Raw genomic sequence first — 27,566 nt, 5'->3', positions numbered from 1 at the left:
TGCTATTGGTTGCGATGGGCTCGCGCCGTTCGACTTGCCAAAGCAGTGCCAAAGGAAAATGACGTCGTGGCGTGGCTCTCTGCTCGGCGATTGGTTCTTGGCGGGCGTGGGCGGGGATTAAGTTTATTTTCCTACAACGCGCTTTTCCGCTTACTTTTTTTTTCAACACAGATGCGCATGCGTGGAAGGCTTGCTCGCGAGGCCTAGTCTACCCTGAGACCCGTCGCGTCCCGTTGAGTAAGGAGGTAAGAGAGAGAGAGAGACTTCGTGGCCGCCCCTTCTCTTTTTCAGGAAAGGCAGTGGGGGCTCTTGGGATGGGACTGAGAGGAGACATGATAGCCATGTATAAATACGTGAGAGGAAGTCTTAGGGAGGAGGGAGCAAGCTTGTTTTCTGCAGCCCTGGAGACTAGGAAGTGAAACAATGGCTTCAAACTACAAGAAAAGAGATTCCATCTGAACATTAGGAAGAACTTCCTCACTGTAAAGAGAGCCGTTCAGCAGTGGAACTCTCTGCCCCGGAGTGTGGTGGAGGCTCCTTCCTTGGGAGGCCATCTGTCAGGGGTACTTATTTGCTATGCAATATTCCTGCTTCTTGGCAGGAGGTTGGACTGGATGGCCCATGAGGTCTCTTCCAGCTCTGCGATTCGATGACTGATGCCATGAAACTCCATGGGTGACCTTGAGCCAAGCATTGTCTCTCCTACTGGTCTCCCTCGCAGGATTGTTGTGAAGGTAAAAAGACGGGGCATTGGAGGAAAGCAAATAGAGACGTCACTAAAAAGACTCGCACTATCGAATGCATGCAGTTTGATCCCACAGGAACTGGCATGCCTCAATGCTATGAATGCAGGGGAGTTGTAGTTTTACAAGCACTTTCTCTGCCCAAACAGCAACTCCCATGACTCCATAGCATTGAGCCATAGCAATTAAAGCTGTATCAACGTGCCTACATTGCAGTGTAGGTGCAACTATAGTTCCAGAGGGGATCTCCCATCTCCCCCTTTTCCTGTGTGCAAAGTGAAGGGTTTCCCTTCACTTCAAATGCCATGGCTCAATGCTAGGGAACCCTGGGAGTTGTAGTTTGGGGAGGCAGCAGCTCTTTTGTGTATCAATTGTGCATTAGATTAGGCTATTAACTGTTTATATAGGTGTTGAATTCTGCTGTGTTCTGTGTCTTGTGAACCGCTGTGAGTCGCCTTCGGGCTGAGAACAGCGGTATAGAAGCAAAGTAAGTAAGTAAGTAAATAAATAAATAAATAAAATTTTAGGCAGGAAAGACTTTTAAAAACCATAATTTCCACAATTCTTGCTGATACATGTGCTTAATTCAGGATCTTTTATCTCAGTTCAGGGACAGGTATATCAGCTCCCTAAGTGAATGGGGAGGAAGAGGAAGAAAAACTGTCCCTTGGTAATGTTTTTTTTTTCCAATCAGGATCTGCCAAGCCAAGCAGAAAACTTTGCAGACTGGCCTGGCAGTCTGCATTTCTGACTAGAAGGCAAGGCCTCCTTCGATCTGGGAAACTGTCTCAGGCCATAGTCTCAATCCAGGATGGGAGAAAGTTGTTTCGTTCTGCTGTTGTTTCCATAGGAAATCCTGGAAACAGTGATGACCCAAACTGCAGACCACTGATGCGCATTAAGGGCTTTCCTTCACATGCTTTCATGGAGGTCTGTTGTCTGGCCACCACCATTTGAAGCTAGCGTTGAACTGCATTCAGTGGTCAGTGTAGATGGGGCCTCGATACTGAAGTATCAGGCCCGAGCCACAAATTAGCATCAGCAGAGGAAGATGCACTCATTTTAGCTGAGGAGACTGAAAGCATTTAAGACAACAGAGTCATGCCAGGAAAACGTTTCTCTCCCTGATAACCTCTTTACGCTTGCTGATGGCATCCTCTCTTTGAGTCAACTCTGCAGAGATATGAGTGCAATCTCCGCTGTTCTTACCATGATGAGCCGCTGCCCAATTCTGCTGAAGTGGGCCTCCAGTGGTAATGCTGCAGCAGTCTTCCTAGCCGGCCCTGCAGTGGCAATCGTGCTGCAGCCACTTTCTTTTCCCCCCTGCCTCTGTTAGTTCCCTGGCAACTGGGGTGGCAAGCATTGGATTGTGACTTCACTGCAGAGAGAGGGAGGGAAGGTTGAGTGACAAAGAGTGAAGAACAAGATTGCCCCAAATTCTCTATCTTGACGGGGCAAATGTTGTTCCTTGTTTATCATCTGCATAGTACTTTATGACAGTTGGTGAACACTCAAAGAAACTTGTTTTTGCCCACCATACCATACTTGATCACATAGGCAAGTTGTCTTTCACTGTGCAGTGGAAATGAAATGGTGTTGCTGTTCACCAGGAACTGGAAGTGATTTGGAATCAGCACCTCAGGGATAGAAGTGAGCAGAATAAATATCCTGAGTTTGATGAAAAATTTATGCAAAATGGCCAGTTGGGTGGCCATCTGTCAGGAGTGCTTTGCTTGTGTCTTCCTGCCTTGCAGAATGAAGTTGGTCTGAATAGCCCTTACAGTCTCTTCCAACTCTAGGATTCTATGAAAATGGACTCAAAGTTGCTTTTAAAAACAATCTCCAAGCTCTTACCCTCATACGTATACTGCCATTGTAGCTCTGAGGTCCCAAGACAGAAAGATTTAATTTTTTAAAGCTCAGAATTCTCAGATATCATTATTATAGTACTTGTTCATGATGGCTTATTGTGACCTTTTTAAAATAAAAAAGTTGGACTTCAAAAGTTTCCAGATTTTTATCCAGCCACTTTTTGTGTCCTTGGCAACATTAAGCTTCATTTAAAAGTATTTGGAATGACTGACCTATTTTGTTTTATGGTTTGGATCATAATGGGAAGAGGTTTGTGCTGAGTATTAAACCTTCCAAATGCGTTGGGACATAAAACAGCAATGGAGTTTTCATTTTTCCTCTTAATTTCTTGCTGTGTATAGCAAAACCCATGGAAGTGTATTTGTTACAACAGATACTGGAGGAATGGGACAATACAGTGGAGTGAATGCTTGTACAAGGCAGCTGATTCGGCACTCCGTAGCATTGTCCAAAAACATAAAGGCATAATGTAGAGCTCCAAGTGGTAGCCTGGCAGTCTAGGGAAGGTTTCAATTGCTTGCCCAATTCATTTGAGAAGGGCACAGAAGAGACTTCCATCTTGTCTTCTGCCTATATCATCACTTACGAGGCCTCGCCCCCTTCTGGCTCCAAGGGCTGCTCTAGCCAGAGCAAAGACAGAAGGGCACAGAAGAGACTCCATCTTGTCTTCTGCCTATATCATCACTTACGAGGCCTCGCCCCCTTCTGGCTCCAAGGGCTGCTCTAGCCAGAGCAAAGACAGAAGGGCACAGAAGAGACTCCATCTTGTCTTCTGCCTATATCATCACTTAGAGGCCTGGCCCCCTTCTGGCTCCAAGGGCTGCCCTAGCCAGAGCAAAGACAGAAGGGCACAGAAGAGACTCCATCTTGTCTTCTGCCTATATCATCACTTAGAGGCCTGGCCCCCTTCTGGCTCCAAGGGCTGCCCTAGCCAGAGCAAAGACAGAAGGGCACAGAAGAGACTCCATCTTGTCTTCTGCCTATATCATCACTTAGAGGCCTCGCCCCCTTCTGGCTCCAAGGGCTGCTCTAGCCAGAGCAAAGACAGAAGGGCACAGAAGAGACTCCATCTTGTCTTCTGCCTATATCATCACTTGAGAGGCCCCTCCCCCCTTCTGGCTCCAAGGGCTGCTCTAGCCAGAGCAAAGACAGAAGGGCATAGAAGAGACTTCCATCTTGTCTTCTGCCTATATCATCACTTGAGAGGCCCTTCCCCCCTTCTGGCTCCAAGGGCTGCTCTAGCCAGAGCAAAGACATAAGGGAACAGAAGACACTTCCATCTTGTCTTAGAATTTACTATTCTTATTGTTAGTTAATTGTGAAAGGGGCAAGGGACAAAGCGAGCTGGAGATCTTGGGAAATGATAGAACAGGGGTTGGGGGAGATAAAGGGAACAGAAGACCATGGCAAGTTGAGATCCCAACAAAGCAAATTGCCAACAATGAAATACATATTGAGATTCTGGATATGGAATGCGGCATGGAGGGGGGGGGGGTGTTGCGCCAGCCGAGGGGCCCCCATAGAAATGGTGGTGGGGAAGAGGAGATGCGGGAAAAGGAGACCATTAATTCGGCCTAGGGATCGTGTAACAACATTAGTAATTCCAAACCGGTCTCCTGATATAGTAAACTGGTGTAACCAGGATGACGGTCCCTCTGGATTGAAGGTGGTGCTGTTGAACGCCAGATCTGTCAATGGAAAAACAACTTTCATCCAAGACTTAATCCTGGATGAGCGGGCAGATCTGGCGTGCATTACGGAGACCTGGTTGGACGAAGCGGGAGGCGTGAATTTGACCCAGCTTTACCCACCAGGTTTTTCCGTGCAGCACCAGCCGAGATCCGGAGGGCGGGGAGGCGGGGTCGCAGTGGTCTATAGAGATTCCATCCCTCTGACCAGGGGCCCCATCCCGCAGTCAACAAATTTTGAATGTGTCCACTTGAGGTTGGGTGACCGGGACAGAATAGGGATTCTGTTAGTGTACCGCCCACCTCGCTGCACTACAGTCTCCTTACCTGAGCTAGCGGGGGTGGTCTCAGGCCTGGCATTGGAATCCCAGCGGCTCCTTGTGCTGGGGGACTTCAATGTCCATGCCGAGGCGGCCCTTTCAGGAGCGGCTCAGGACTTCATGTCTGCCATGGCAACCATGGGGCTGTCCCAGCAAGTATCTGGTCCCACTCATAGTGCAGGACATACATTGGACTTGGTTTTCTGCCAGGGATGGGAGGAAGGTAGTGGGGTCGAGGAGCTGACCATCTCTCCGTTGCCATGGACCGACCACTTCCTGGTCAGATTTAGGCTCACTGCGCCCCCTAACCTCTGCAGAGGTGGAGGACCCATTAAGTTGGTCCGCCCCAGGAGACTTATGGATCCGGATGGATTCCTGATGGCTCTTGGGGAGTTTCCCGCCGCCTCGGTAGGTGATCCTGTCGAGGCCCTGGTCACTCTCTGGAATGGGGAGATGACTAGGGCAATTGACACGATCGCTCCAGAACGTCCCCTCTCAAGTAGCCGAGCTAAACCAGCTCCCTGGTTCACCGAGGAGCTGGCAGCGATGAAGCGAAGGAAGAGGGAACTAGAGAGTGTGTGGCGTTCGGATCCGAATGAGCCAAATTGAACACGGTTTGTGTCCTTTTTAAGGGCATATGCCGTGGCAATAAAAGCCGTAAAGAAGGCCTTCTTTGCGGCCACTATTGCGTCTGCAAGGAACCATCCGGCTGAGCTGTTCCGAATTGTCAGAGGCCTTTTAAATCCCACCACTCAAGGTGGGAACCCTGACGATTCGACTTCTCGCTGTGAAGCTTTTGCTCAGTTCTTTGCAGACAAAGTCGCTTTGATCCGTTCTGGTCTGGATACCATGTTAATGGCAGTCTCTGAGGATGTAACACGAGCACCTGCTTGTCCAGTTTTGATGGATTCATTTCAATTGGTGAAACCCGAGGATGTGGACAAGATACTTGGAGGAATGAGGCCAACCACATGCATCCTGAACCCCTGCCCATCCTGGCTTCTAAAGGAGGCCAGAGGGGGATTGGCTGAGTGGGTTAAGGTGGTGGTTAATGCTTCCCTTCGGGAAGGCAAGATTCCAGCGAGCTTAAAACAAGCTATAATAAAACCGCTGTTGAAGAAACCATCACTGGACCCCACTAAATTCGACAACTATTGGCCAGTTTCCAATATCCCCTTCTTGGGCAAAGTCTTGGAACGTGTGGTGGCCTCACAACTCCAGGTATTCTTGGTAGACACGGATTATCTAGACCCGGCACAGTCTGGCTTTAGGCCGGGACATGGTACCGAGACAGCCTTGGTCGTCTTAGTGGATGATCTGCGCCGGGAGCTCGACAGGGGGAGTGTGTCCCTGTTGGTGCTGCTGGACCTCTCAGAGGCCTTCGATACCGTCGACCACGGTATCCTTCTGGGACGCCTCGCGGGGATGGGTCTTGGAGGTACTGTTTTGCAGTGGCTCCAGTCATTCCTGGAGGGTCGATCTCAGAAGGTGTTGTTGGGGGACACCTGTTCAACCCCACAACCATTGTCTTGTGGGGTTCCTCAGGGCTCAATATTGTCTCCCATGTTGTTTAACATCTACATGAAGCCGCTGGGGGAGATCATCCGGAGTTTCGGGGTACGGTGTCATCTGTACGCGGATGATGTCCAACTCTGTCACTCCTTTCCACCTGCTACTAAGGAGGCTGTCCAGGTCCTGAACCGGTGCTTGGCCGCTGTGACGGTCTGGATGAGGGCGAACAAATTGAAATTGAATCCAGACAAGACAGAGGTCCTCCTGGTCAGTCGCAAGGCCGAACAGGGCATAGGGTTACAGCCTGTGTTGGATGGGGCCGCACTCCCCCTGAAGACGCAGGTTCGCAGCTTGGGTGTGACCCTGGACTCATCGCTGAGCCTGGAACCCCAGGTTTCGGCGGTAACCAGGGGAGCATTTGCACAGCTAAAGCTTGTGCGCCAGCTGCGCCCGTATCTTGGGAAGTCTGACTTGGCCACGGTAGTCCACGCTCTGGTTACATCCCGTTTAGACTACTGCAACGCTCTCTACGTGGGGTTGCCTTTGAAGACAGCTCGGAAGCTCCAACTAGTCAAACGCTCGGCAGCCATGATTTTAACAGGAGCGGAGCGCAGGGAGCATACAACCCCCCTGTTGCGCCAACTCCACTGGCTACCGATCTGCTACCGGGCTGAATTCAAAGTGCTGGCGTTGGCCTTTAAAGCCCTAAACGGTTCTGGCCCAAGCTACCTATCTGACCGCATCTCTGCCTATGAACCCACCAGGACTTTGAGATCTTCCGGGGAGACCCTGCTCTCGATCCCGCCTGCTTCTCAAGCTCGGCTGGTGGGGACGAGAGATAGGGCCTTCTCGGTGGTGGCTCCTCAGCTGTGGAACGCCCTTCCTACGGACATTAGACTAGCACCATCTCTAATGGTATTCCGCAAAAAGGTGAAGACCTGGATGTTTGTGCAGGCGTTTGAGTAATTTAGTGCAATCTGGTAATGGAACATAGGAATGGAACAATGGACGACGAACCTGGACTACACTTGGATGATGAGAAGATTGGGTACGGTTGTTTTTCGTAATAATTGTGCATTGTAATTGCTTATTGGTAATTTATGGATAATGTGTTAAGTCAATTGTTATATGTTGCATGGAACCACTGCTGTTTCTACTGTTTTTACTGTTTGTGAACCGCTGTGAGTCGCCTTCGGGCTTGAGATACAGCGGTATATAAGCAAAGTAAATAAATAAATAAATAAATAAATAAATAAATTTGTAATTTTTTGCCATATGGGCATTTGATGTATGAGTCCCAAAGGTATATATTTGAAATCATGTTAACAAAATACCCACAGTTCATTACTAAGGAATGTATTTCCCCAAATGAAACAGTAGTAGTGGTGAAATCTTCAGCACTTTCAAGTTTTTCCAGGAGACAGTGGTTTCTACTGCCACCAAGTGATTGTTTCATTCAATTCATGGAATGCTTCAATGTCTCCTTGCTCTTTTCCACTTTGGAAAGATTCTGTAAGCAGAGTTCAGGATCAATCTGAGACAAAAGCCAGTAATTATGTGTAATTTAGGTATGTATCAGCTGATTTGTATTGTTGTGTTCATGGCATAACATTCAATATCAATACTACACCATGGTTTGTGATTTTATGCTGGTACAACCACCAGAGCATTATCTTACCCACACTTCAGATATATACGGCATCAACATATTCTTTTCTTCTAAAAAGTAATTTCCAGCTATGGTTCTGGGGTTGGGAAAGGCAGTGGTTCTCAACCTGTGGGGCCCAGATGTTTTGGCCTTCAACTCCCAGAAATCCTAACAGCTGGTAAACTGGTTGGAATTTCTGGGAATTATAAGCCAAAACGCCTCGGGACCCACAGGTTGAGAACCACTGCTCTAAGGGAATAGAACCCAAGGAACCATCTAGCAGCTCAGCTCATGTCGCATGACATGATGTTATTCTTTGGTGACACTGATGGGTTTTGACAATAGGTGAGGTCAGATCACCAGACATATCATTTCTTTTGACACTAAGTCCACCCAGGGACTTAACTCTCGAATGCTAAGTCAGCAGGAATAATGAAAAGGAGCAGCTGACATTTCACACCACACTGGAATTGTTGGAGAAGTGGGAGAGAGAAGAGTCCCATGCACCTCTATAGCCACACCACAGGGCCATATAGTACTGTAAAGTACATGGAATCATAGAAAACACCACTGATTCTATGAAAAAGAACTCCTGAAACTTTATTTTATTTGGGGAAAATTTGGTTTTGTGCATATAATGTTTATGGACTGTTGTTTGGTCAAGATTTCCTGACTGCTATTAATCTAGGCCTTTCTGCTCTCTCTTCTTTCTCTTCTGCAGTAGTCTGCGGCTCTGGAGGTTTTTCTTTTATGCCTCCTTCAGGCTTCTTGCTCTTGAAAAACACGCTGACCAGACTGGCTGGTTTCTCTCAAGGACCAAGACTCTGGGAGGGAAAACCTTTTTTATTGCCTCAGTGGCCTGGATCTTTGGTCCTCGCTGTGAGCAAAAAGAGCTCCAACAACCTCCTTCCTCTAAATGAAGCTGATTTGGAAGAGCAGTTTGTCCGTGGTTCTGGACCCGGAGGCCAGGCAACGAATAAAACCAGCAATTGTGTGGTCCTGAAGCATCTTCCCTCAGGGATTGTAGTCAAGGTGATTCATGTTGCTTGATTTGACATGTGCTTTTGTGCAAAGCTCAGCAGTCTTGGGAACATAAGACTCCCCCTTATAATGAATCAGACCAGAGCTATCTTGCCCAGCATTGTCAGCTCTGACTGGCAGTGGCTTGACTCTCCAGTCCAGTGATGCTTGTTTTGGCAGGATTCTTTCATAGCTGCCCTAGGGATCCGTGCAATATCTCAATGGCATTCCATATAAGTACTCATGGTCTGTTTGTAACTCAATTTCTTGTATGCACTGGTTATGTTGGTACCATCCTACCTTTCTGACCATCATCAAACAGCAGAGTACAGTTTTCTAAATTAATTTGATTTTAATTTTTTTTCTAGTGCCATCAGACTAGATCAGTAGAGGAGAACCGTAAGAAAGCCAGAACGATCCTCCAGGAGAAAGTTGATGTTTTCTATAAAGGTGAAAGCAGTGATGTCCTTATGGAGAAGAAGGAATCAGAAAAGAGGAAGCAAGAGAAGAGGAAGCAAGCAAAAGAAAACCTTGAAAGGAAAAGGAAATTGAAAGAAATGCAGGAGTTGGATAAAAAATAAGGATTTGAATGCTGAAGGGTATATCTGGGGTTTTCTTTCTGGCCCTTTGTTTGTTGTGATTTTGAAAGCACCCATTTGGAATCACAAGATGTTACAGACAAAACATTTAAAAATGATGGTAGCACTGAGGTGTTGTAACTCTTTCTCCTGTCAGAGTTGTAATCTTCTGTGGGGAAGAGCTGCAAAATGCTCCTCTAACCCACAATATTTTGATGGACTATTCAATAAATTTATTTTGAGCAAACTTATCTTGTCTCGCTGTTGAATAGTATAGATTTGTGGAGCCCACTATTATGAATGCCATTTGGTTTAAAGCAAGACCAGGGCAATTTATGATACTGTTTTGAGTCTCATTCAAGAGGAATGGGGGAATAATAATAATATCCTGCTTTGTCCTGACATGGCAGAGTGGATAGCTAAGCAAAGATTTTTAAAGCAAATTCTCCCATAGTCACTGGTTTAGAGGCAGGACAAACAGATATGGAGAGCAAATGTGGACCTCATTTAAACAGGAAGTTGAACATGGAGGTTTTATGGAGCTAGTTGAAATGCGATTGGTTCTTGAATTTCACTTGAAAAGCACTACAGTCTCAAGCTTCTGGTAAGTGGTACAGAGTCTTGAGCACTTTCCAGAAAATATTCCACAATACATACAGGAGGTCACTGCTCCTGCCAAGGATTGTACTCTACAAGCTCAGCTCTTGGTGGAGTTTCAGGAATAGGAAAAGTAACCAAAACTTCTTCTATAGAAGCAGCAGAAAAGCTCAGACCCTAGCGCCAAACCCACTCTTCTGGGGGTTCCCAGAACCCCCCCCCTCTGGTTTTCCATGAGCCCCTCCAAAAAAAGGATTCTAGAAGACTGAAATTCTGTACTGGTTTAGGGTCTTAGGAACTTCTGTGTTTTCAGTTGACTGGCAATACGAATTGTTACTGAAAATAAGCTTTATTACATCAAGTAATAAATACATACAAAGTTGCAAAGTTACTGTTGAAATCTGGGAATCAGGCATACAGTTCTTTGGGGCCCTGTGCCAGTTTTGAATCGGATGATTTTGTAGAATTTTGTCCTGTATCCGTGGACTCTGAAACACATAATAGTCATGCAAAAGGAAATTGGGAGGAGGAATTGTTTTTGAATGAAATTTATGCCGTGTACAACAAATTCCAGGAATTAGGATGTTATTGGCTAAGAAAAATAAATGGTAGCCTCTGTATTCACCAGGTTTAACTCCTAAGAATAGTTTAGCTGTGAGGCAAAGCCAAAAACAAAATGGGTACAGAAATTCAAGTAGTCATTTTCAATCAAACATTTGTACTTTGAAAGAACCTTTATGCATTTCCTGTTGTGGGAAGCCCGTGTTTGTCATGGAAAACTTGTATTTTGGAAGATTCTGGGATGTATTTTGGGGGCATATGTGCCAACCCTGTTGTTACTGACTGCCCATGTGAATGGACAATGTGCCTTTGAAGAATGGTCTAGCCTTTGACCCTCCAGAGGTTTTGAGCTCTTTGGGCACAGAGAATTGAGGTCCAAAATACCTGTAGGACCAAAGGTCTTGTGAGGAAGGAGACCCTGGAAAGCTGCTGAGGAGGCCTCCAATCCCCAGGAATGCAACCTGAAAAAACACTGGCTTATGGAAACAGTTGAAGAAAGAGAACATGAGAAAGCTGAGCTTGGAAATGTTTTTTTCTGGACTACATCTGCCAGAATCCCACAGCAAGCATGACCACTGACAAGGATTCTGGGAGTTATGTTCCAAAAAGTAATAATCCCAGGGTTTAAGAGAAAAACGGAGGGTTCGGGGTGGATACAACATGCAGGACCTTTTTTTTTTCAGTCTTCAAACTGAATGCAGGGAGTGTCTGGATTTCAATGTTGCACACTCTCCTACAATTGACTGTCCAGTTTCCAAAACTAAAAAATGAGGGTCAGAGGATTTCCATTAGCTTTTTTTGACTGTTTCACCATGGTGATTAACAGCTTTTGAAACAAGGTACCAGGACACGGGGATATATTTGTTCAAAAGAGGAGGGGGGACCCCAATTCTCTAGTGGGTACCCAAAGCTATTGGATGCATCCCATATAATGATTTCAATCCCTGGCCACATTCTTGAAAATTGGGCAAGTGGAGTAGAACAATCCAGTTAAGGAGTTTGTCTGACAGTTTCTCTAATTTCCAAATGAATGGATGTCTCTTTCTTTTTGAAGAAAAGAGATGGAAAATCCTGCAGCTGGGAAAGGGCTAGGATCTTGCATTCCTCTCAGTTTCTGCCAAACACTCTCTGACTAGTCCTCTTGCGTGAATGATGCCTGCAAAATAAACAAATAAATATATCACCTACTCAAATAGTCTTTGAAAATAACTGTACCTATCTGTTCAGAAGATGAGGTCATAACTTCATAGGAAATAACCAAACATATGAGGCACAAGCTGGTTGGAAGTAATCCTCTGTTGCCTTCATGCAAAGGTTCAACTGCTGTTCATTTTCAGAAGGCCTCGGTTTGTATGTTTAACTCCTTGACCCCTCACTTTCAAAACCTTTAGTGACTCTCAAGATATGTATAAGGAAGAGTGTTATCTTCAGACATTCCCCACCAACCCCAAAATGTGTTTTAGGGTGTATCACAGGAGTGGGTTTATAGTAAAACAAGTTCTTTACAGGGAATGGAAAAACACCTTGTAAATAGAAATTTCCAACAGCAGAAATGCGATAGAATCTTATCTCTTCTGTGTATATAACATTCTGTTATACTGTTCTGATAGTTCTTTACCATTCGTAAGTACTGTCAAAAATATTATTCATCATTCTACTCAATTCCTACATACAGTTTGGCTAATGTGCAGGCTAGAAGTAGACCATCTTGGTTTTTGGTGGGACTAAATGGCCTTTTAGAGTATTTCTTAAGAGTGGGAGCTGTGCACCAAAGTGGATGTATTAATCTTGTTAAAAACCCTTCACCAGTCAATTTGTGTGTTTTAAAACAATTTCTTCACAATCCTATTTTACTCAATTTAAAAAAAAAAAAACCCAAATGATTTGGATCCCACTTAAACCATTAGCACGTTTACCTCGTTTTAGTCTTTCCATGGCACTTTTACTCCCAGCATAAGTAGGCCTAATTTCTTTTCCTAATTCTTCTATGATAGCCAAAAGTTCTGCATACTTGCTCTGTGGTACTTGACTGCTACCAGTGCCCTGCTTCCCGAAAAAAAAGCAAAAGAAAGAAAGATCTGAATTAGACCAAAAATAATTCACATGAATGCAGAAATTGCAATCCCAAATTATCACAAATAGTGCAATTCTACTCATGTTTATTTGGAAATGAAATCCCACTGTGTTCATTGAAGGTTACCCACAATTAAGTCTGTGTAGGATTTACTGGAACTTGAAAAAAATACTTTTTCGGCCTACAAATCCCACACTGTGATAATCCAAAAAGTACTGTTTGAAACCTCTAGATCAGCCTGAAGTGTGCACTTTAACCAGACTGTGATTGATTATTAGTTTGGGCTGTGTTGTAAACCAGGAAGTAAACCCTACTCAACCTTACTTCAAAGTAATGGCATCTAAAATTTAGTTATTTCCATCCTGGTTTCTAGCTCAAACTTCCCAAACGTAGGCCTTCCACATATCTTTGACTGCTGCCACTGGAAACGTGGTGCACTGAACCAACAGTTGCTCTTTTCCCAGGGTCCAGGAGTGGTGGTGATATAGAGGGTAGGCAAAGTTTGCCAACTCCAAGTAGCTTCTTTCTCTAAGGCCTTCAGAATTTTCTTCCCTGCCACCACTGCCTGTGTTCGTCTAGTTTCTGACAAAGCACACCAATAGGATCCCAGCCATGTGTACCCATCAGCCCATGACAACATGCTGAGAGTTGTAATTTAGTACCCAGAGGTCCTCCAAAAGAGGGTTCGAATCCTATTCCCGTACAACAACTAAGTCTATATCTATACACACAGTATGCCTATTTATATCAATACACTATGTCATAATATGTCATAATGGCAAACAATACTATGATTAAATTCTTCCTATGCTTTCTGTTGTGTCTCTTCTTTCTCTGTCTTCTCACCACAATTTATTTTGAAGGATCAAGTTTATGGATGGAACAAGCACACTCAGATGATGATGATGGTGATGCAATGATGAAAACAGGAGAGGCGAAAATACATGAAGCTAACTCCCACATGCCAAAGTCTCATTTGTTACCAGAATTAATCATTTCAACCCATTTTCAGCCCCCAAGCTGTTTTAAGGTAGGGTGGAACTGACCATCAAGTGACTTCCAGTTTTTTTTAAAGGACTCCATGAGATTAAATCAGCAAATGGGTGTTGAATACATGGCAAACTTGTTAACTGCACCTCCTAAAGAACATGACGATCCATTCTGGATTCATTGCTCCCTCCTGGCAGGGATACGTGTGGCAAGAACTGAATGAGAGCCAGCTCATCGGCTGACATCAAACCCATATGGCAGCAGCCCAGAAGGAACGTTAAAATGAGACTAGAGGTCTTACCTGCACTCCTTGTGTGTAGCCTAGAGACGGTGGTCCGTAGTCATTTATAAGCTGCCTGTATTGCCCAGAGCCTGCCATGCTTGTGGAAGGAGAGTGTACACTCCCAGCTTCAGAGAAATGAAGTAGAAGAACAAGGGTGATTAATTCTCCCATGACAGCTACATCAATACCTCTTAATATACATTTTGGAGCAAAATCAACATTTCTCTTCCTCATTCCATTAACAACCATTAGAAGCTATGTTAATAATACAGAGATTAAAATTACATAGGTAGACACAAACACAAACAAGGGAAAAGCCATCTTATAATAACCTGGCATTTATTAAGCTGATTCCAGAAAAACAATAAGGTCACATTTCCTAAGTGCTCAAAGCTTGCCATGTTTTTAATTTCCTTCCACCTACTTCACCCTCCAGCTGGGCTTAGATTTAGCTTGGACATTCTGATAGATCCCAGAAAGTCAAGAGATACTGTTATTCACATATTACAGATTGAAGCTAAAAGAGAACAGTGCACCTAAAATCTATAAGGGAAACGCCAACAAAAAGCTGGAGGATACGCTAGGAAAATGACTATGCTTAAGGACATGGAAGAGGACATTTGTCCAAAAATTCTCATTGCATTTTTCCAGTGCAGGGGAATTGTCAGGGTAGGATTCTGTGTAGTTTTAAAATGTTTTCAAGAAGATATTTTTGGCCTATCACCTGATTTAGCATCGTGGGAGTCCTCCCCTACCAGGGCAAGTGTTTTCCTGCTCCTTTTCATAGAAAATGAGAATCCCTTGCTGGCCATATTGCCCATCTGGTGATCAGGAGAGAGTTCACCTCAATTCTTATGCAGAGCTATGTACACACAGGGTAATTCTATGAAGGCAGGAGACAACTTTATACCAAATCAGACCCTTTCGCTCACTACTGCCAACACTCGATTAATTTTGGTTCCTTGGGGTTTTAAGCACTAATTCCTTCAAGGAAATGCTGCCAGAGATAGGACATGGGTCATCTGGCCAGCAAAGCTTATGCTCTAGCACTGAGTGCAGGCCTTCCCCTTTGAAACGTGGTGTCCTATGAAAAGCTCAAACAGTAGGCTTATGTGGGGACTAGGCAGCAAGGAACCACAGAGCAGGGCTAGCAAACCAAGAGCCATAGTGGGAACCATGTGAATGGTCTCCAAGTCAAGTTGCCATCCCCCTGTACCTTCTCCCAGGCAGGTATCCCTCGCAACACACCCAAGCTTTCACTAGGGGCCACTACTGAGGTTAAAGGCTGTTTCTCTCAGCCCACCCCAACCACACACTGCCCCCCCACCACCACCACCAGCCAAGGGAGAACCTGGCCTGTATTTACCTGTTCCTTTGCTGTCCGCCTCAAAAAGGTAGTAAGACATTGCCGCAATCACCCAAGTGCCTTATCAGCACCACTGCAGAAGGCCCGAGAACAAAAGAAAGGGTTTGGACTTGGCTACGGAGCCAGCCAGCCTACCCCTCACCCACCCCCCGTCGCACAATGCAGATGGCCACGTTCGCAACTGTGCCAGCTAAGCCCAGCTGGAGAGTGAGGGTGGGTGGAAAGAAATTAAAAATGTATCCAATCTCCCTTCAAAATGGCACAAATGCTGAAAGAGCTCCTTCAGCCAGAGGCCACCAAGTCCAGCCCTGCTGCTAGAAGGAAGGCCGAGCCACCCAGACACGTCTCCTCCTCCAAGCTGTGGAGGAAGCCAGGGAGTCAAAAAGGGAACACAGGGGCCAAAGGTGCTTTGTGGATGGCAGCCAAACCCTTCTATCAATGATGTTGCTTTCTTTCAGTAGATGAGCCCTGGCTCAGGATTAGAACACATGCTTAGGCATGCAGAAGATCCCCATCATCCTTTGGGGGTGGGGGGAAGAATCAAGAAACCAGTGAAAAGGGAGATGTATCCCTGAGACCCTCTGAAAAGTGCACACCATTGCAGTAGACCAGGCATGCCACTCACCACCCACATGGGCAGCCCCAGGCTCTCTGAAAACTCCAAACTCAGCCCATGTGCAAAGACTGATTGACTGACTGATGGCAAAAGAACCTTGGAATTGTGCCAGCAGAAGCCAACACTGAGTGCAACTCTCCCTTAAAACAAGGTTTAAGACTCCCTCCACTCATCCTAGCAAAAAAAAAAAAAAAAACCTACAAAAAAACTCACAAAAAAAACAACCCAAAACAGATTTTTCTTTAATCCAGAGATGACGCCGATCCCAGTTTCCATGGAAAGGTCTAGTTCAACTCACAGAGGGCACTAGTGGTGGAAATGGCCCCAGAACTTCCTAAGTCACCCACCATTGGAACAGTCTTGTAGTTGATGGAACAAAGGTTGGATTCGGCATCAGGCGGTTTCATTGTTACTATAAATCAGGGCAGGCATCGTGACAGCAGTGAGATGTCAGACTGCAGCTCCCATCAGCCCTAGCCAGCCACCAGTGGAGAATGCTGACACAAGCAGCACTCCAACAGCATTTGGAGGGCCATAGGTTGTCCACTTTCTCAAGGGGATCATTGACCAAAAGAACAGGAAAATTGCCTTTGGGGTTGTTCCACTGTGGGCCATCTCCCCCAAGATGAATCTGGCTCATCCTGCAAAGGGCAGAACAAGCCAAACAAATAGAAATAAAATAATAATGGAGTTGCCAACATTTTAAATTAGTGATACTCCTATGAATGCACAAAAATTCCCTTTCCCCCACTGTTTGATTTCCATCTATATAAATAAAAATGTAATTTCGTTTGTGGGATTAACATACCTCAAAAACCACTGGACGAATTGACACCAAATTTGGACAGAATATGCCTAACAACCCAATGAGTGACCATCACTGAAAAAAATTGATTTTGTCATTTGGGAGTTGTAGTTGCTGGGATTTATAGTTCACTTACAATCAAAGAGCATTCTGAACTCCACCAATGATGGAATTGAACCAAATGTGGCACACAGGACTCCTATAACCAACAGAAAACACTAGAAGGGTTTGGTGGGCATTGACCTTGAGTGTGGGAGTTGTAGTTCACCTACATCCAGAGAACAACGTGGACTCAAACAGTGATGGATCTGGCCCAAACTTGGCACAAATATTCCATATGCCCAAATATGAACACAGGTGGAGTTTGGGGGAAAATAGACCTTAACATTTGGGAGTTGTAGTTACTGGGATTTATAGTTCACCTACAATCAAAGAGCATTCTGAACTCCACCAACGTCAGAATTGGGCCAAACTTCCCACACAGCACCCCCATGACCAACAGAAAATACTTAAGGCCATCCAGTCCAACTCCCTTCACCAGGGCAAGAAAACATAATCAAAGCCCTCCTGACAAAGAGCCATCCAGCCATAGATAGAGAGAGATATATATGATTCAAACACACACACAGATATAGTATCATAGATTTTAAAGGGACCCCTAAAGAAGGACAATTATATGTTACATATTCCAGAGTAGGCAAACCAAACAATCTCTACATCGACACTGACAAAGAAACAAGAAATACTGTTTCCCCACAAGCATAAAGAAATTATATATATTAGAAACCAACACTTTCTCATTACTTTATTTTCCAGATCACCAGACTGGGCCACAGCAATGTGTGCAGGGAACGGCTAGTACCATATAAAATCTTTGCTTGATTTTTATGCAACCTGACCCTAGTTATCCATGAGGAATTTTACAAGAGTGAGGGTAGACAATTGGATAAGGTAGTGAAAGCAGAACATGTATTTAAACCAAATCAGGAACATTCTTCAGAGAGGTCATGCACATCAGTATTGTAATGGTTGCGATTTCTTGTCATGCAGAGCTTTCTCTCACTTTCCTCCCTAATTGCTGTGGATAATAAAAAGTTAAGTGGGTAATTAACTGCAACATGACAATAAACCCTTTAAAAACCCTTTGTTGTTGTTATTGTTGTCGCCTGTAGCTCAGTAAATGTGTAAGGCAGTTCCAGATGTATTGGAGCACAATTCCCATCATCTACAAGCTAAGCATGGTCAGTAAGGGATGGTGGGGGAGTTGTAGGCCAACAAACCTGGGAGACACTAGGTTGGGGAATGGGGTTGCCATCTCTCCTTTGTTTTCCTTTCTTTTCTTAGCAGAACTCCTTCAACTTTAATATTTACAAACAGGCAGAAATTCAGCAAGAACAGCAGGCAACAGTTCTGCAGATTTTCTCGGCTGAAGAAGACAGGCAGATAATGTCTTTCTTTCTTTCTTTCTTTCTTTCTTTCCAACTAGTGAACCTTTCTTTCAAAGTGAAAAAAAACCAAAGTGAAAGGGTGTGAAATCTGACTTCAAAGACAGAGTGACCACTTTGAATTTGGTGTGTGTGAGTGAAAGAGGGAGTAAGTGTAAAGAGCATTTAATGTGAAGGCATGAGAAAGCAGCCTTCAACCCTGGCTGACCAAACCCGGCTTCTGAAAAAGGGAGGTGGGAGGGAGAGAGCATTTGCAGTCCTATCACTGTGAATCCGATATATTCAATTGCCAGGGCTCCTTTGTCTGACTCTCTTGGCCTTGAGCCAGGGTACTGGCATTTAGTGCTAGCAAGAAGAAGGACTGGTGCACAAAGCAGACAGAGAAACCATTTTGGAAACTGATGAGCACACACTCTCAACTGCCCTCCTCCCTCCGTTGAACCTAAAGAGTTTCTGTACAAAAAAAGATGGTGAACAAGAAGCAGCACATTTCCAACTGGGATAAACTGAGCATCCCTAAGAAATACTGTGAAAAGATCTTCTTGAAGCGAACATATATGTATAGCTATACAAAGAAATATTCTCAGGTATTGTTGAACTGCATAACAGATTTGGAGCGTGACTGATCCAATTGCCTCAGTCATCTCTCCAGGGTGGCAGATGGCTCTCCCGCTCCAAGTGCGTCCAAAATGTCGCAATTATTCTTACATCCAAAACACAGCACAAAAAAAGCACTAAAAGGGAGGGGGATCAGCATTCCAACACAAGGTCTGCAACTATGGCTGCGGAAGAGACAGGCTTCCATTGAAACCCAAATCCTGTTGCTTCTGTCCCTTATTTTTCCTGGCCTGAAGATCTCTCTCACACACACACTTCCTCTCTCTCAGTTTTTCATTTGCAACAAAAAGGAAATAAGATTTTCTCATCTTGAGATAACTGGAATAGTCTAAAGTCAGGGTAAATATCAGATATCTAAATAGAAACTTTGCTAATCTGTGGCAAAGCAAAACAAGAAAAAGCGCAAAAGTAACTTTATGTGCAAACCAATTCAGTAGAAGAACTGGAACATTAGGGCATGATCTGTTGAGAAAGGTCTCCTCCACAAGCCCCATACTTGGACCCTGAAGACTTTGGAAAAGTGGCTTTTTTGGATTACAAACCCCGGGAACCTGGTACAGAGAAGGGCTGTAAGAGCTCTGGAAGTCTAAGGGTCATCATCTAAAAGTGTAGTTTCTCCAACCTGCGTGAGGTCCAAGCGGGATTGCATGTCCCCCATTCATGATTTACAGGGCAATGGGAACTTGAGCCACCTTTGTTCATAGTCAGTGGGGTTTGTGCAGGAAAAAAGAACAGGCGGTGGATTGGAGTAAGAAACAGGATTCTGTAACCGAAATTCACAGCCATAGTCAGGAGCCAAGATAACTGTGGTCTTCCAGATGTAGCTGGATTCAAACCCCCACCAGCCTCAGCCAGCTTATCCAATGGCCACAGGGAGCAGGTATAGCCATCCAGCAACAACTAGAGGACGACAGGTCACAAAATCCTCCTTTTAGTCCTAGCCACCAATTTAACCAGTGATCTGTAAAACAGACTCTAGGTCAGAAGTTGGCAAGCCTTGGCCTGCCAGGGCTATATATCCCTGGGGTTGGGAGTGCCAGCAGTGGGAGGTGCTGAAGCCAGCCAGGGACAGGATCAGGGCCAGCAATAGGTGATTCCTCCACATTTTTCTGCCTCTGTTACCTCTTTCGCACCCTTGTACACAACAGGGACAGAGGCCTGAGGTGGTCAAGTGCAAAGGACCCAAGGCTGCAGGTGGTGAGGCTAAGGTGGCAGGGGTTATTCTGGACCTTGAAACATACAACTTATGGCAACACTAAGGAAATCTTCCATGCTTTCTTTAGACATAAGATTCATTTCGAGGGTGACTCTGACTTTACCCACAGGAATCCCCCCCTCCACATACTCACATTCTCAGTTATTACCACACTTTACAAAGTTTAAAGAAACTTGGATTGAGGCTTTAAAAGAGCAAGTAATAATAAAATGAAAGCAAAGCATAGAGGTGCAAGGAATCTAGGAAATGAAATCAAAATCACACCAGAATGTAAAGCAATGGGGAAAAAGCAGAACTGATAGACATATATGAAAGAGAAGACAGAAAGAACCGCTTTTGCACCTAAAAATTAATTTGTAAGGAGAACACAACTAAAAACACTCTGCCCCAAACTTCCCAAATAATGAGGAACTGTTTGAAATGTGACCTTTTGGACTATAACTCCCAGAATCCTCAGTCTTCATTCTAGAAATGGTAGTCCCAAACGCTAAATATTTCAAGCCCTAGTGAGAAAGCTTTGAGGATACACCATTGCTACATTAGGTTAGGATCATTAAGTTTATGTCAACAAGAGTTTGGCTCAATGCTGCTGACTATGTGAATGGCCGCCACTGAAAAGTCATTGTGTTTCTGCAGATCATTGTGAAAAGGACAGGGGAGGAGGCTGTGTCACACCCACAGGACACAATTCCTCTGGAACTGCCACACTGAGGGAAGGAGGTGTCTGGGGAAATCACCCGCAGTTCAACCCCTGCCCCATCCGGATAAAGGGTTTTGAGCTCAGAGAATCAGAATTGAAAAAGACCTCCATAAACAGCCCTGACAGATGGAGAGTCAACCTCTGTTTATCAGGTGAGCTGGAGCTAGTGAGAAATGCCTTCTGCCTGAGAGCTGCTGCTGTCAGACAACAGGATGCAACACCGGGCAGGAAGATGCAACACTCACCAATGCCACTGAGTCCAGCTGCGGGCTGTGGACTAGCCTTGACCAAGTGGATCCATTGCCCAGTATCAGATACAACCATGCCTCTCTGACTTTTGGGTGGGCAGGAACAGCAACCCCCTTCACACACCATGCCAGGCACTGTCTCATAGATTGTTCTCATTGACCAGAGCTATTTCCTCCCTCCTGGCAACCCCCTCTGAGAACTGTCTCAGATACTGTTCTCATTGACAGTTTTCCAGGAACGAGGACCAGCCCATAGAGCATCCCTATGGCAAGTTTCGGTGGGATGGTACGCAGAATGTGGGAAAGGTCTCTTTGGGGTGGTCGGAACTTCATCATCTCCAGCCAGGCCGGTTGAAGGATTCGGAGAGTTCAAAAACTTTCTCTGACTCAGAACAATGGGACACCCAGCACTGGGCTCCCAGGCGCCATGAAGGCTGGTGTTGTCCATCATTCAGAGCAAGCATGGGCAAACTTGGGCTCCCCTTCAGGTATTTTGGACTCCAACTCCCACCATTCCTAACAGCCTCAGGCCCTTTCCTTTTCCCCCCCAGCCGCTTAAGCGGCTGAGGGGGAAAAGGAGAGGGCCTGAGGCTGTCAGGAATGGTGGGAGTTGGGAGTCCAAAACATCTGGAGGGCCCAAGTTTGCCCATGCCTGATTTTGAGGCCCAAAACCCCCAGCAGACCAAACTTGGGTTTCCTAAACATTTGGAGCTTTGGCGCCCAGTTGGAGCAGCAGGCTGGGGCTTCTGGACAGTGAAGTCCAAAGCAGCTAGGGGGGAAACCAGGTTTGGGAACCGACTGAGCGATGGTCTTCCAGGTGAACAGCCTTTGGGGGTGGCAGGCCAACACACTTCGGGGATGACATGCTAGAGAGCTTGGGGCCTTCGGGGCGGCGGGATCCTCCAAGAGAACTTTCCCAAGTCCTGCCTTTCACTGGAGTTGCCCTTCTTCTCCTCGGTGCTCTGGAAAGCGGGGCTCTGCTCCCAGCATATGAGAGAGCGCCGGCGAGGTTGTGGGGAGGGGGCTCAGGCCTGCTCAAGCCCTCCGCCGCCTCGAAAGAAAAAAAGAGGTGCACAATGGCGGGGATGACGGAGAGAGCGCGCGAGGTGAAAAAGAGCGCGCGAGGAGGTTGGGCCTGCCTGGCCTGGCGCGCCTTACCTTGGCTGAGGGGAGCCCCAGGCCCGAGGTGCGCGTTCAAGTTGGGCTTGTAAGACATGCCGAGGAGGAGCAGCGACATGGGCGGCGGCGGGGGGGGCGGCCCCGGGGGCCCCGAGACGCCTTCCCCGCCCTCCGGACCCGGCCGCGCCCGCCTGCTTCCCTCAGCGAGCCTGGCTCAGGCTGGCCAGCGAGCGAGCCGAGCGCCCGCCGCCAAGATGGCCGCGTCACATCCAGCCCCGCGAGGCGAGCCAGGCCTGGAGAGAGAGACACAGAGACAGAGACAGAGAGCGACCCAGAGCGGAGGGGGAGGAGCAACAAGGGTCCCCTCCGCGCCCCGCCACTCGCCATTGGCTCCCTCCCGACAGGAAGCCAGGCCCCGCCCCCTTCGCATTCTTTCCCGAGTTTGAACAAGAAGTTTCGGCTGGAGCCCTGAAGTGTCGTCCGTCCAAGACCTTTTCCCTTTGGTCTTCCGGCTTCTTCGTGGACTCCAACTCCCAGAAGCTCCACTCAACTCGGCCCGCCGGCAGGGATTGTGGGAGATGGAGTTCCAAACGGTTTGGAGCACAACGCTTGCAGAATGAATACCTTTTCGTTAGACTTCGGGCCCTGTCCTGGGCCTTTCAGAACAACGCTGATGGTGGCAGTAAGGGCGGAGCTAGGAATGCCCCCAGTAAAAGCTCAAATCTTAATGAGACAGTTTAATTCCTGGTCAAAAGTAAACTCTATGGATCCCAGTAGACTTCCTCGCCTATGTCTACAGCAGGGGTCCTCAAACTTTTTAAACAGGGGGCCAGGTCATAGTCCCTCAAACTGTTGAAGGGCCGGATTTTAATTTGAAAAAAACCATGAATGAATTCCTATGCACACTGCACATATCTTATTTGTAGTGCAAAAAACACTTTAAAACAATGCAATAATTAAAATGAAGAACAATGTAAACAAATATAAACTTAATAGTGTTTCAGTGGGAAGTGTGGACCTTTTGGCTGATGAGATAGGATTGTTGTTGTTGTTGTGTGCTTTCAAGTAATTTAAGACTTAGGTTAACCCTGAGTGAGGGCCGGGTAAATGACCTTGGAGGACCATATCCGGCCCTCGGGCCTTACTTTGAGGACCCCTGGTCTAGAGGATCAAGTCCAGTGTGACCAGAAGTCATTGTGGATGGTGGCTCTGAATAATGAGTTGGCTATAGAACAATGGAACTTGAAAGTCCTTGATAAACTGAACATGGATAGGTAAAGGTAAAGGCATTCCCCTGACATTAAGTCCAGTCATGTCTGACTCTGGGGTGTGGTGCTCATCTCCATTTCTAAGCCGAAGAGCCAGCATTGCCGTAGACACCTCCAAGGTCATGTGGCCGGCATGACTGCATGGAGCGCCGTTACCTTCCCGCCGGAGCGGTACCTATTGATCTACTCACATTTGCATGTTTTCGAACTGCTAGGTTGGCAGAAGCTAGGGCTGACAGCGGAAGCTCACGCTGCTCCCCAGAATCGAACCTGCGACCTTTCGATCAACAAGCTCAGCAGATCAGTGCTTTAACCCACTGCGCCACCGGGGGCTCATGGATAGACTTACTCAAAGAATAGCATTAGATGAGGGGGTTTATAAAAAAACGGACTGGACAAATTTTTTGGACTACATCAAAAAAGAAAACAAAGAGATATATATTGGTGAATTAGAAAAGAGTCTCAAAGGAAGCATTAATAAGAAAACGGAGACAAGAAGTAAAATAAAATAAAACAATTAGATCATTAGTAAATGGTATGATCTTCAGCTTGGGGGGAACTGGAAGTATACTCATTTCCCACGTGCTTCATTTTCTTTTTGTGGTTATTGTGGATGTTGTGGATGTGGAGGTTTTTTCTTCTTCTCTTCTTTCTTTTCTCTCTCTTCCTCTTAACTCTTTCTTATTTTGGAGTACTTTCACTCTTTTTTATGTAAAACAATGGAAAATGTGTTCTGGGTCCGGGGGCAGGGCAAGTGCTCAAGCGGCGCATTAGGGATGTCGATGCAGAGCTGGACCTAGAGAGCATAGGTAGGTCTTCAGCCACAAGGTTTTTAGCTTCTCACAAAAGGAATATTCATTTGGAACACTATCTGACTATTCCACTTCCGCTACCCTTAAGAAGAATATATAGTAGGGCTAGGTTTGAACAACTCGGTATTATGATGCAAACCGGGCTTTACTGTAACACCCCAAGAAGTGAGAGATTCTGTGTATGGGGAGAAGAAACTGTGGAAGATAACAAACATTTATTGACTGACTGTCCAGCATATACTGAACTACAATACAGATATTTACATCCAATATTATCCAACTTTAGGTCCCTCAACACAAATGATCTTCTGACATTCCTCTTGCAAGGACAGGAAAGTTCCACCATAATCAGAGGAAGCCTTTTTATTCTGAAAGTTATCAAGAAAAGAGCACATTTCCTGAAAGGAGAACCAGGAAAATAAGATTTTGACTATAAATAGAAGGTCAGCTGCTGTCCTCACCTTTTTGCCTTGTTTTTTACTCATGTTCTATTTTGAAATGGCCATATGACTGGTCAAATAAATTATTATTATTATTATTATTATGACTTCGGGCCCTGTCCACACAGCCCTATAACCTAGGCCTTAAATTTAAAGATTTAAAGATGGACTCAAAGCCAGCCGTAAAAACTCTGGCATAGACACTGAGAACTGGGAAGCCCTGGCCCTTGAGTGCTCCAGTTGGAGGTCAGCTGTGACCAGCAGTGCTGTAGAATTTGAAGAGGCACGAATGGAGGGTGAAAGAGAGAAATGTGCCGAGGAAGGCGCATCAAGCCAACCCCAACCGGGACCGCCTTCCACCTGGAAACCAATGCCCTCACTCCGGGAGAAGATGTGGATCAAAAATAGGGCTCTACAGTCACCTAAGGACCCACCGCCAGTACACCGATCTTGGAAGACAATCCTACTCAGACAACGAGGGATCGCCTAAGTAAGTAACCTAGGCCCTTTGCACACAGCTGAATAAAATCCCACATTATCTGCTTTAAACCGGAATATATGGCAGTGTGGACTCAGGGCCCTTCCACACAGCCCTATATCCCAGAATATCAAGGCAGAAAATCCCACAATATCTGCTTTGAACTGGATTATCAGAATCCACACTCAGGTAATGTGGGATTTTCTGCTTTGATATTCTGGGATATAGGGCTGTGTGGAAGGGCCCTTTGAGTGCCTCTGTTGTTGCAATAAGAACGTCCTCCATTGTGCATGTGGCAGAGCTCAGACTTCATTGTAATAGGTGATCTGTGGTTTGCTCTTCCCTGTACTCGCATGTCATGAACTCCACTTTGTGGCCCCATTTCTTAAGGCTGGCTCTGCATCTCGTGGGCCCAGAGCGCAGTCTGTTCAGCACCTTCCAAGTCACTCAGTCTTTTGTGTGCACAGGAGGGAGTCTCTCATTCCTTATCAGCTATGGCTTCAGTTTCAGGGTTTTAGCCTGCCACTTTTGGACTCTCGCTTGCTGAGGTGATCCTTAGAGTATCTCTGTACGTAAAGGTAAAATTTTCCCCTGACAATAAGTCCAGTTGTGTCCGACTCAGGGTTGGTGCTCATCTCAATTTCTAAGCCGAAGAGTCGGCGTTGTCTGTAGACACCTCCAAGGTCATGTGGCTGGCATGACTGCATGGAGCGCCGTTACCTCTGTAGATCTTAGAAAAGTATTTTCTGATCCCAGGTTTCACTAGCATTCCTAGCGAATATGCAATGGAGCCGAAGAATAGATTGAAGGGACTAGATTTAATAAATAGAGTCCCAGAAGAACTATGGACAGAAGTTTGCAACATTGTTCAGGAGGCGGCAACAAAGTATGTCCCAAATAAAAAGAAAACCAAGAAGGCAAGATGGTTGTCTGCTGAGACACTGGAAGTAGCCCAAGAAAGAAAGAAAGCAAAAGGTATCAGTGATAGGGAGAGATATGCCCAGGTAATGCACAAATCCAGAGGTTAGCCAGAAGAGAGAAGGAACCATTTTTAAACAAGCAATGCATGGAAGTGGAAGAAGACAACAGAATAGGAAGAATGAGAGACCTCTTCCAGAAAATTAGAAACATTGGAGGTAAATTTCAGGCAAAAATTAGCATGATAAGAAACAAAGATGGCAGGGACCTACCAGAAGCTGAAGAGATCAAGAGAAGATGGCGAGACTATACAAAAGATCTGTTTAGGAAGGATAATAATATAGAGGATAGTTTTGACAGTGTGGTGAGTTAATTGGAACCAGACATCCTGAAGAGTGAGGTTGAATGGGCCTTAAGAAGCATTGCTAACAAAAAGGCAGCAGGAGATGACAGGATCCCAGCTGAACTGTTTAAAATCTTGAAAGATGATGCTGTCAAGGTGATGCATGCCATATGCCAGCAAATATGGAAAACACAAGAATGGCCATCAGACTGGAAAAAATAAACTTATATCCCCATAGCAAAAAAGGGAAATGCTAAAGACTGCTCAAAACTTTCGTACAGTGGTCCTTATTTCTCATGCCAGTAAGGTAATGCTCAAGATCCTGCAAGGAAGACTCCAGCAATACATGGAGAGAGAGTTGCCAGATGTACAAACTGGGTTTAGAAAAGGCAGAGGAACAAGAGACCAAATTGCCAATATCCGCTGGATAATGGAGAAAGGCAGGGAGTTTCAGAAAAACACCTATTTCTATTTTAACGACTATTCTAAAGCCTTTGTCTGTGTGGATCATAAACTGTGGCAAGTTCTTGGTGGTATGGGCATACCAAGTCACCTTGACTCTCTCCTGAGGAATCTGTATAAGGACCAAGTAGCAATAGTAACTGCTTTGAACTGGGTTATCTGAGGCCCCTTCCACACAGCCTTCTATCCCAGAATATCGAGACAGAAAATCCCACAATATCTCATTTGAACTAGGTTATCAGAGTCCACTGTCATATATTCCAGTTCAAAGCAAATAATGTGCGATTTTATTCAGCTGTGTGGAAGTCCACACTAAGTATCATCCTGTTCAATGTGGATTTATAGGCCCACACAGCCATATAACCCTTAATATCAAGCTAATCCCCAAGATCTGCTTTGAACTGGGTTATCTGTGTCCACATTGCCATATATTCCAGTTCAATGTGGAATTTTATGCAGCTGTGTGGAAGGGGCCTTAGAAGAGACCACATGGGCCATCCAGTCCAGCCCCTTCTGGCGTAAGGCAGGAAAAGTACCATGAAAACCTTCCTGACAGATGACCATCCAGCTTCTGCTTAAAAGCCACCTCTGGACTATGACAGAGTTCCACTGTTGAACAGCTTTTTTTAGGGTTAGGAATTTATTCCAAAGATTCAGGTGGAATCTCCTTCCTTATCATTTGAACCTATGGTTCCATGCATAAAATCCTAGAGTTGGAAGAGACCCCAAAGAGGGCCCTCCAGCCCAAGCCCCTTCTGCCAGGCAGGAAAAGCACCATCAAAACCCTCCTGACAGATGGCCATCCAACCTCTGCTTAAAAGCCTCC

The 27,566-nt window shown here is 45.7% G+C and overlaps 2 protein-coding genes across 4 annotated transcripts; one reads left to right on the top strand and one right to left on the bottom strand.

Moving 5' to 3' along the window:
- The first annotated feature begins 135 nt into the window (after positions 1-135).
- On the top strand, positions 136-9,628 carry MTRFR (mitochondrial translation release factor in rescue). The gene is made up of 3 exons (XM_060785518.2): positions 136-245; positions 8,505-8,815; positions 9,172-9,628. The coding sequence occupies exons 2-3, from the start codon at positions 8,534-8,536 to the stop codon at positions 9,382-9,384; spliced, it is 495 nt and encodes a 164-aa protein (XP_060641501.1). The 5' UTR covers positions 136-245; positions 8,505-8,533; the 3' UTR covers positions 9,385-9,628.
- A 680-nt stretch (positions 9,629-10,308) lies between these two features.
- CDK2AP1 (cyclin dependent kinase 2 associated protein 1) lies at positions 10,309-22,361 on the bottom strand. Of its 3 annotated transcripts, none has more exons than XM_060785519.2 (4): positions 22,059-22,361; positions 13,905-14,011; positions 12,456-12,585; positions 10,309-11,695 (listed from the first exon to the last, which is right to left on the bottom strand). In XM_060785519.2, the coding sequence occupies exons 1-4, from the start codon at positions 22,135-22,137 to the stop codon at positions 11,628-11,630; spliced, it is 384 nt and encodes a 127-aa protein (XP_060641502.1). In that variant the 5' UTR covers positions 22,138-22,361; the 3' UTR covers positions 10,309-11,627. The 3 variants fall into 3 exon arrangements, with proteins under 3 accessions (XP_060641502.1, XP_060641503.1, XP_060641504.1); XM_060785520.2 differs by having other exon boundaries at positions 12,456-12,582; positions 22,059-22,359; XM_060785521.2 differs by lacking the exon at positions 22,059-22,361 and adding an exon at positions 15,253-16,031.
- Between the last annotated feature and the right edge of the window lie 5,205 nt (positions 22,362-27,566).

This window comes from Anolis sagrei, chromosome X, assembly GCF_037176765.1.
Source record: "Anolis sagrei isolate rAnoSag1 chromosome X, rAnoSag1.mat, whole genome shotgun sequence".
Lineage (NCBI taxonomy): Eukaryota > Metazoa > Chordata > Lepidosauria > Squamata > Dactyloidae > Anolis > Anolis sagrei.
The sequence above is the reverse complement of the archived record's forward strand: the minus strand, read 5'-3'. Positions and strand labels throughout refer to the sequence as shown.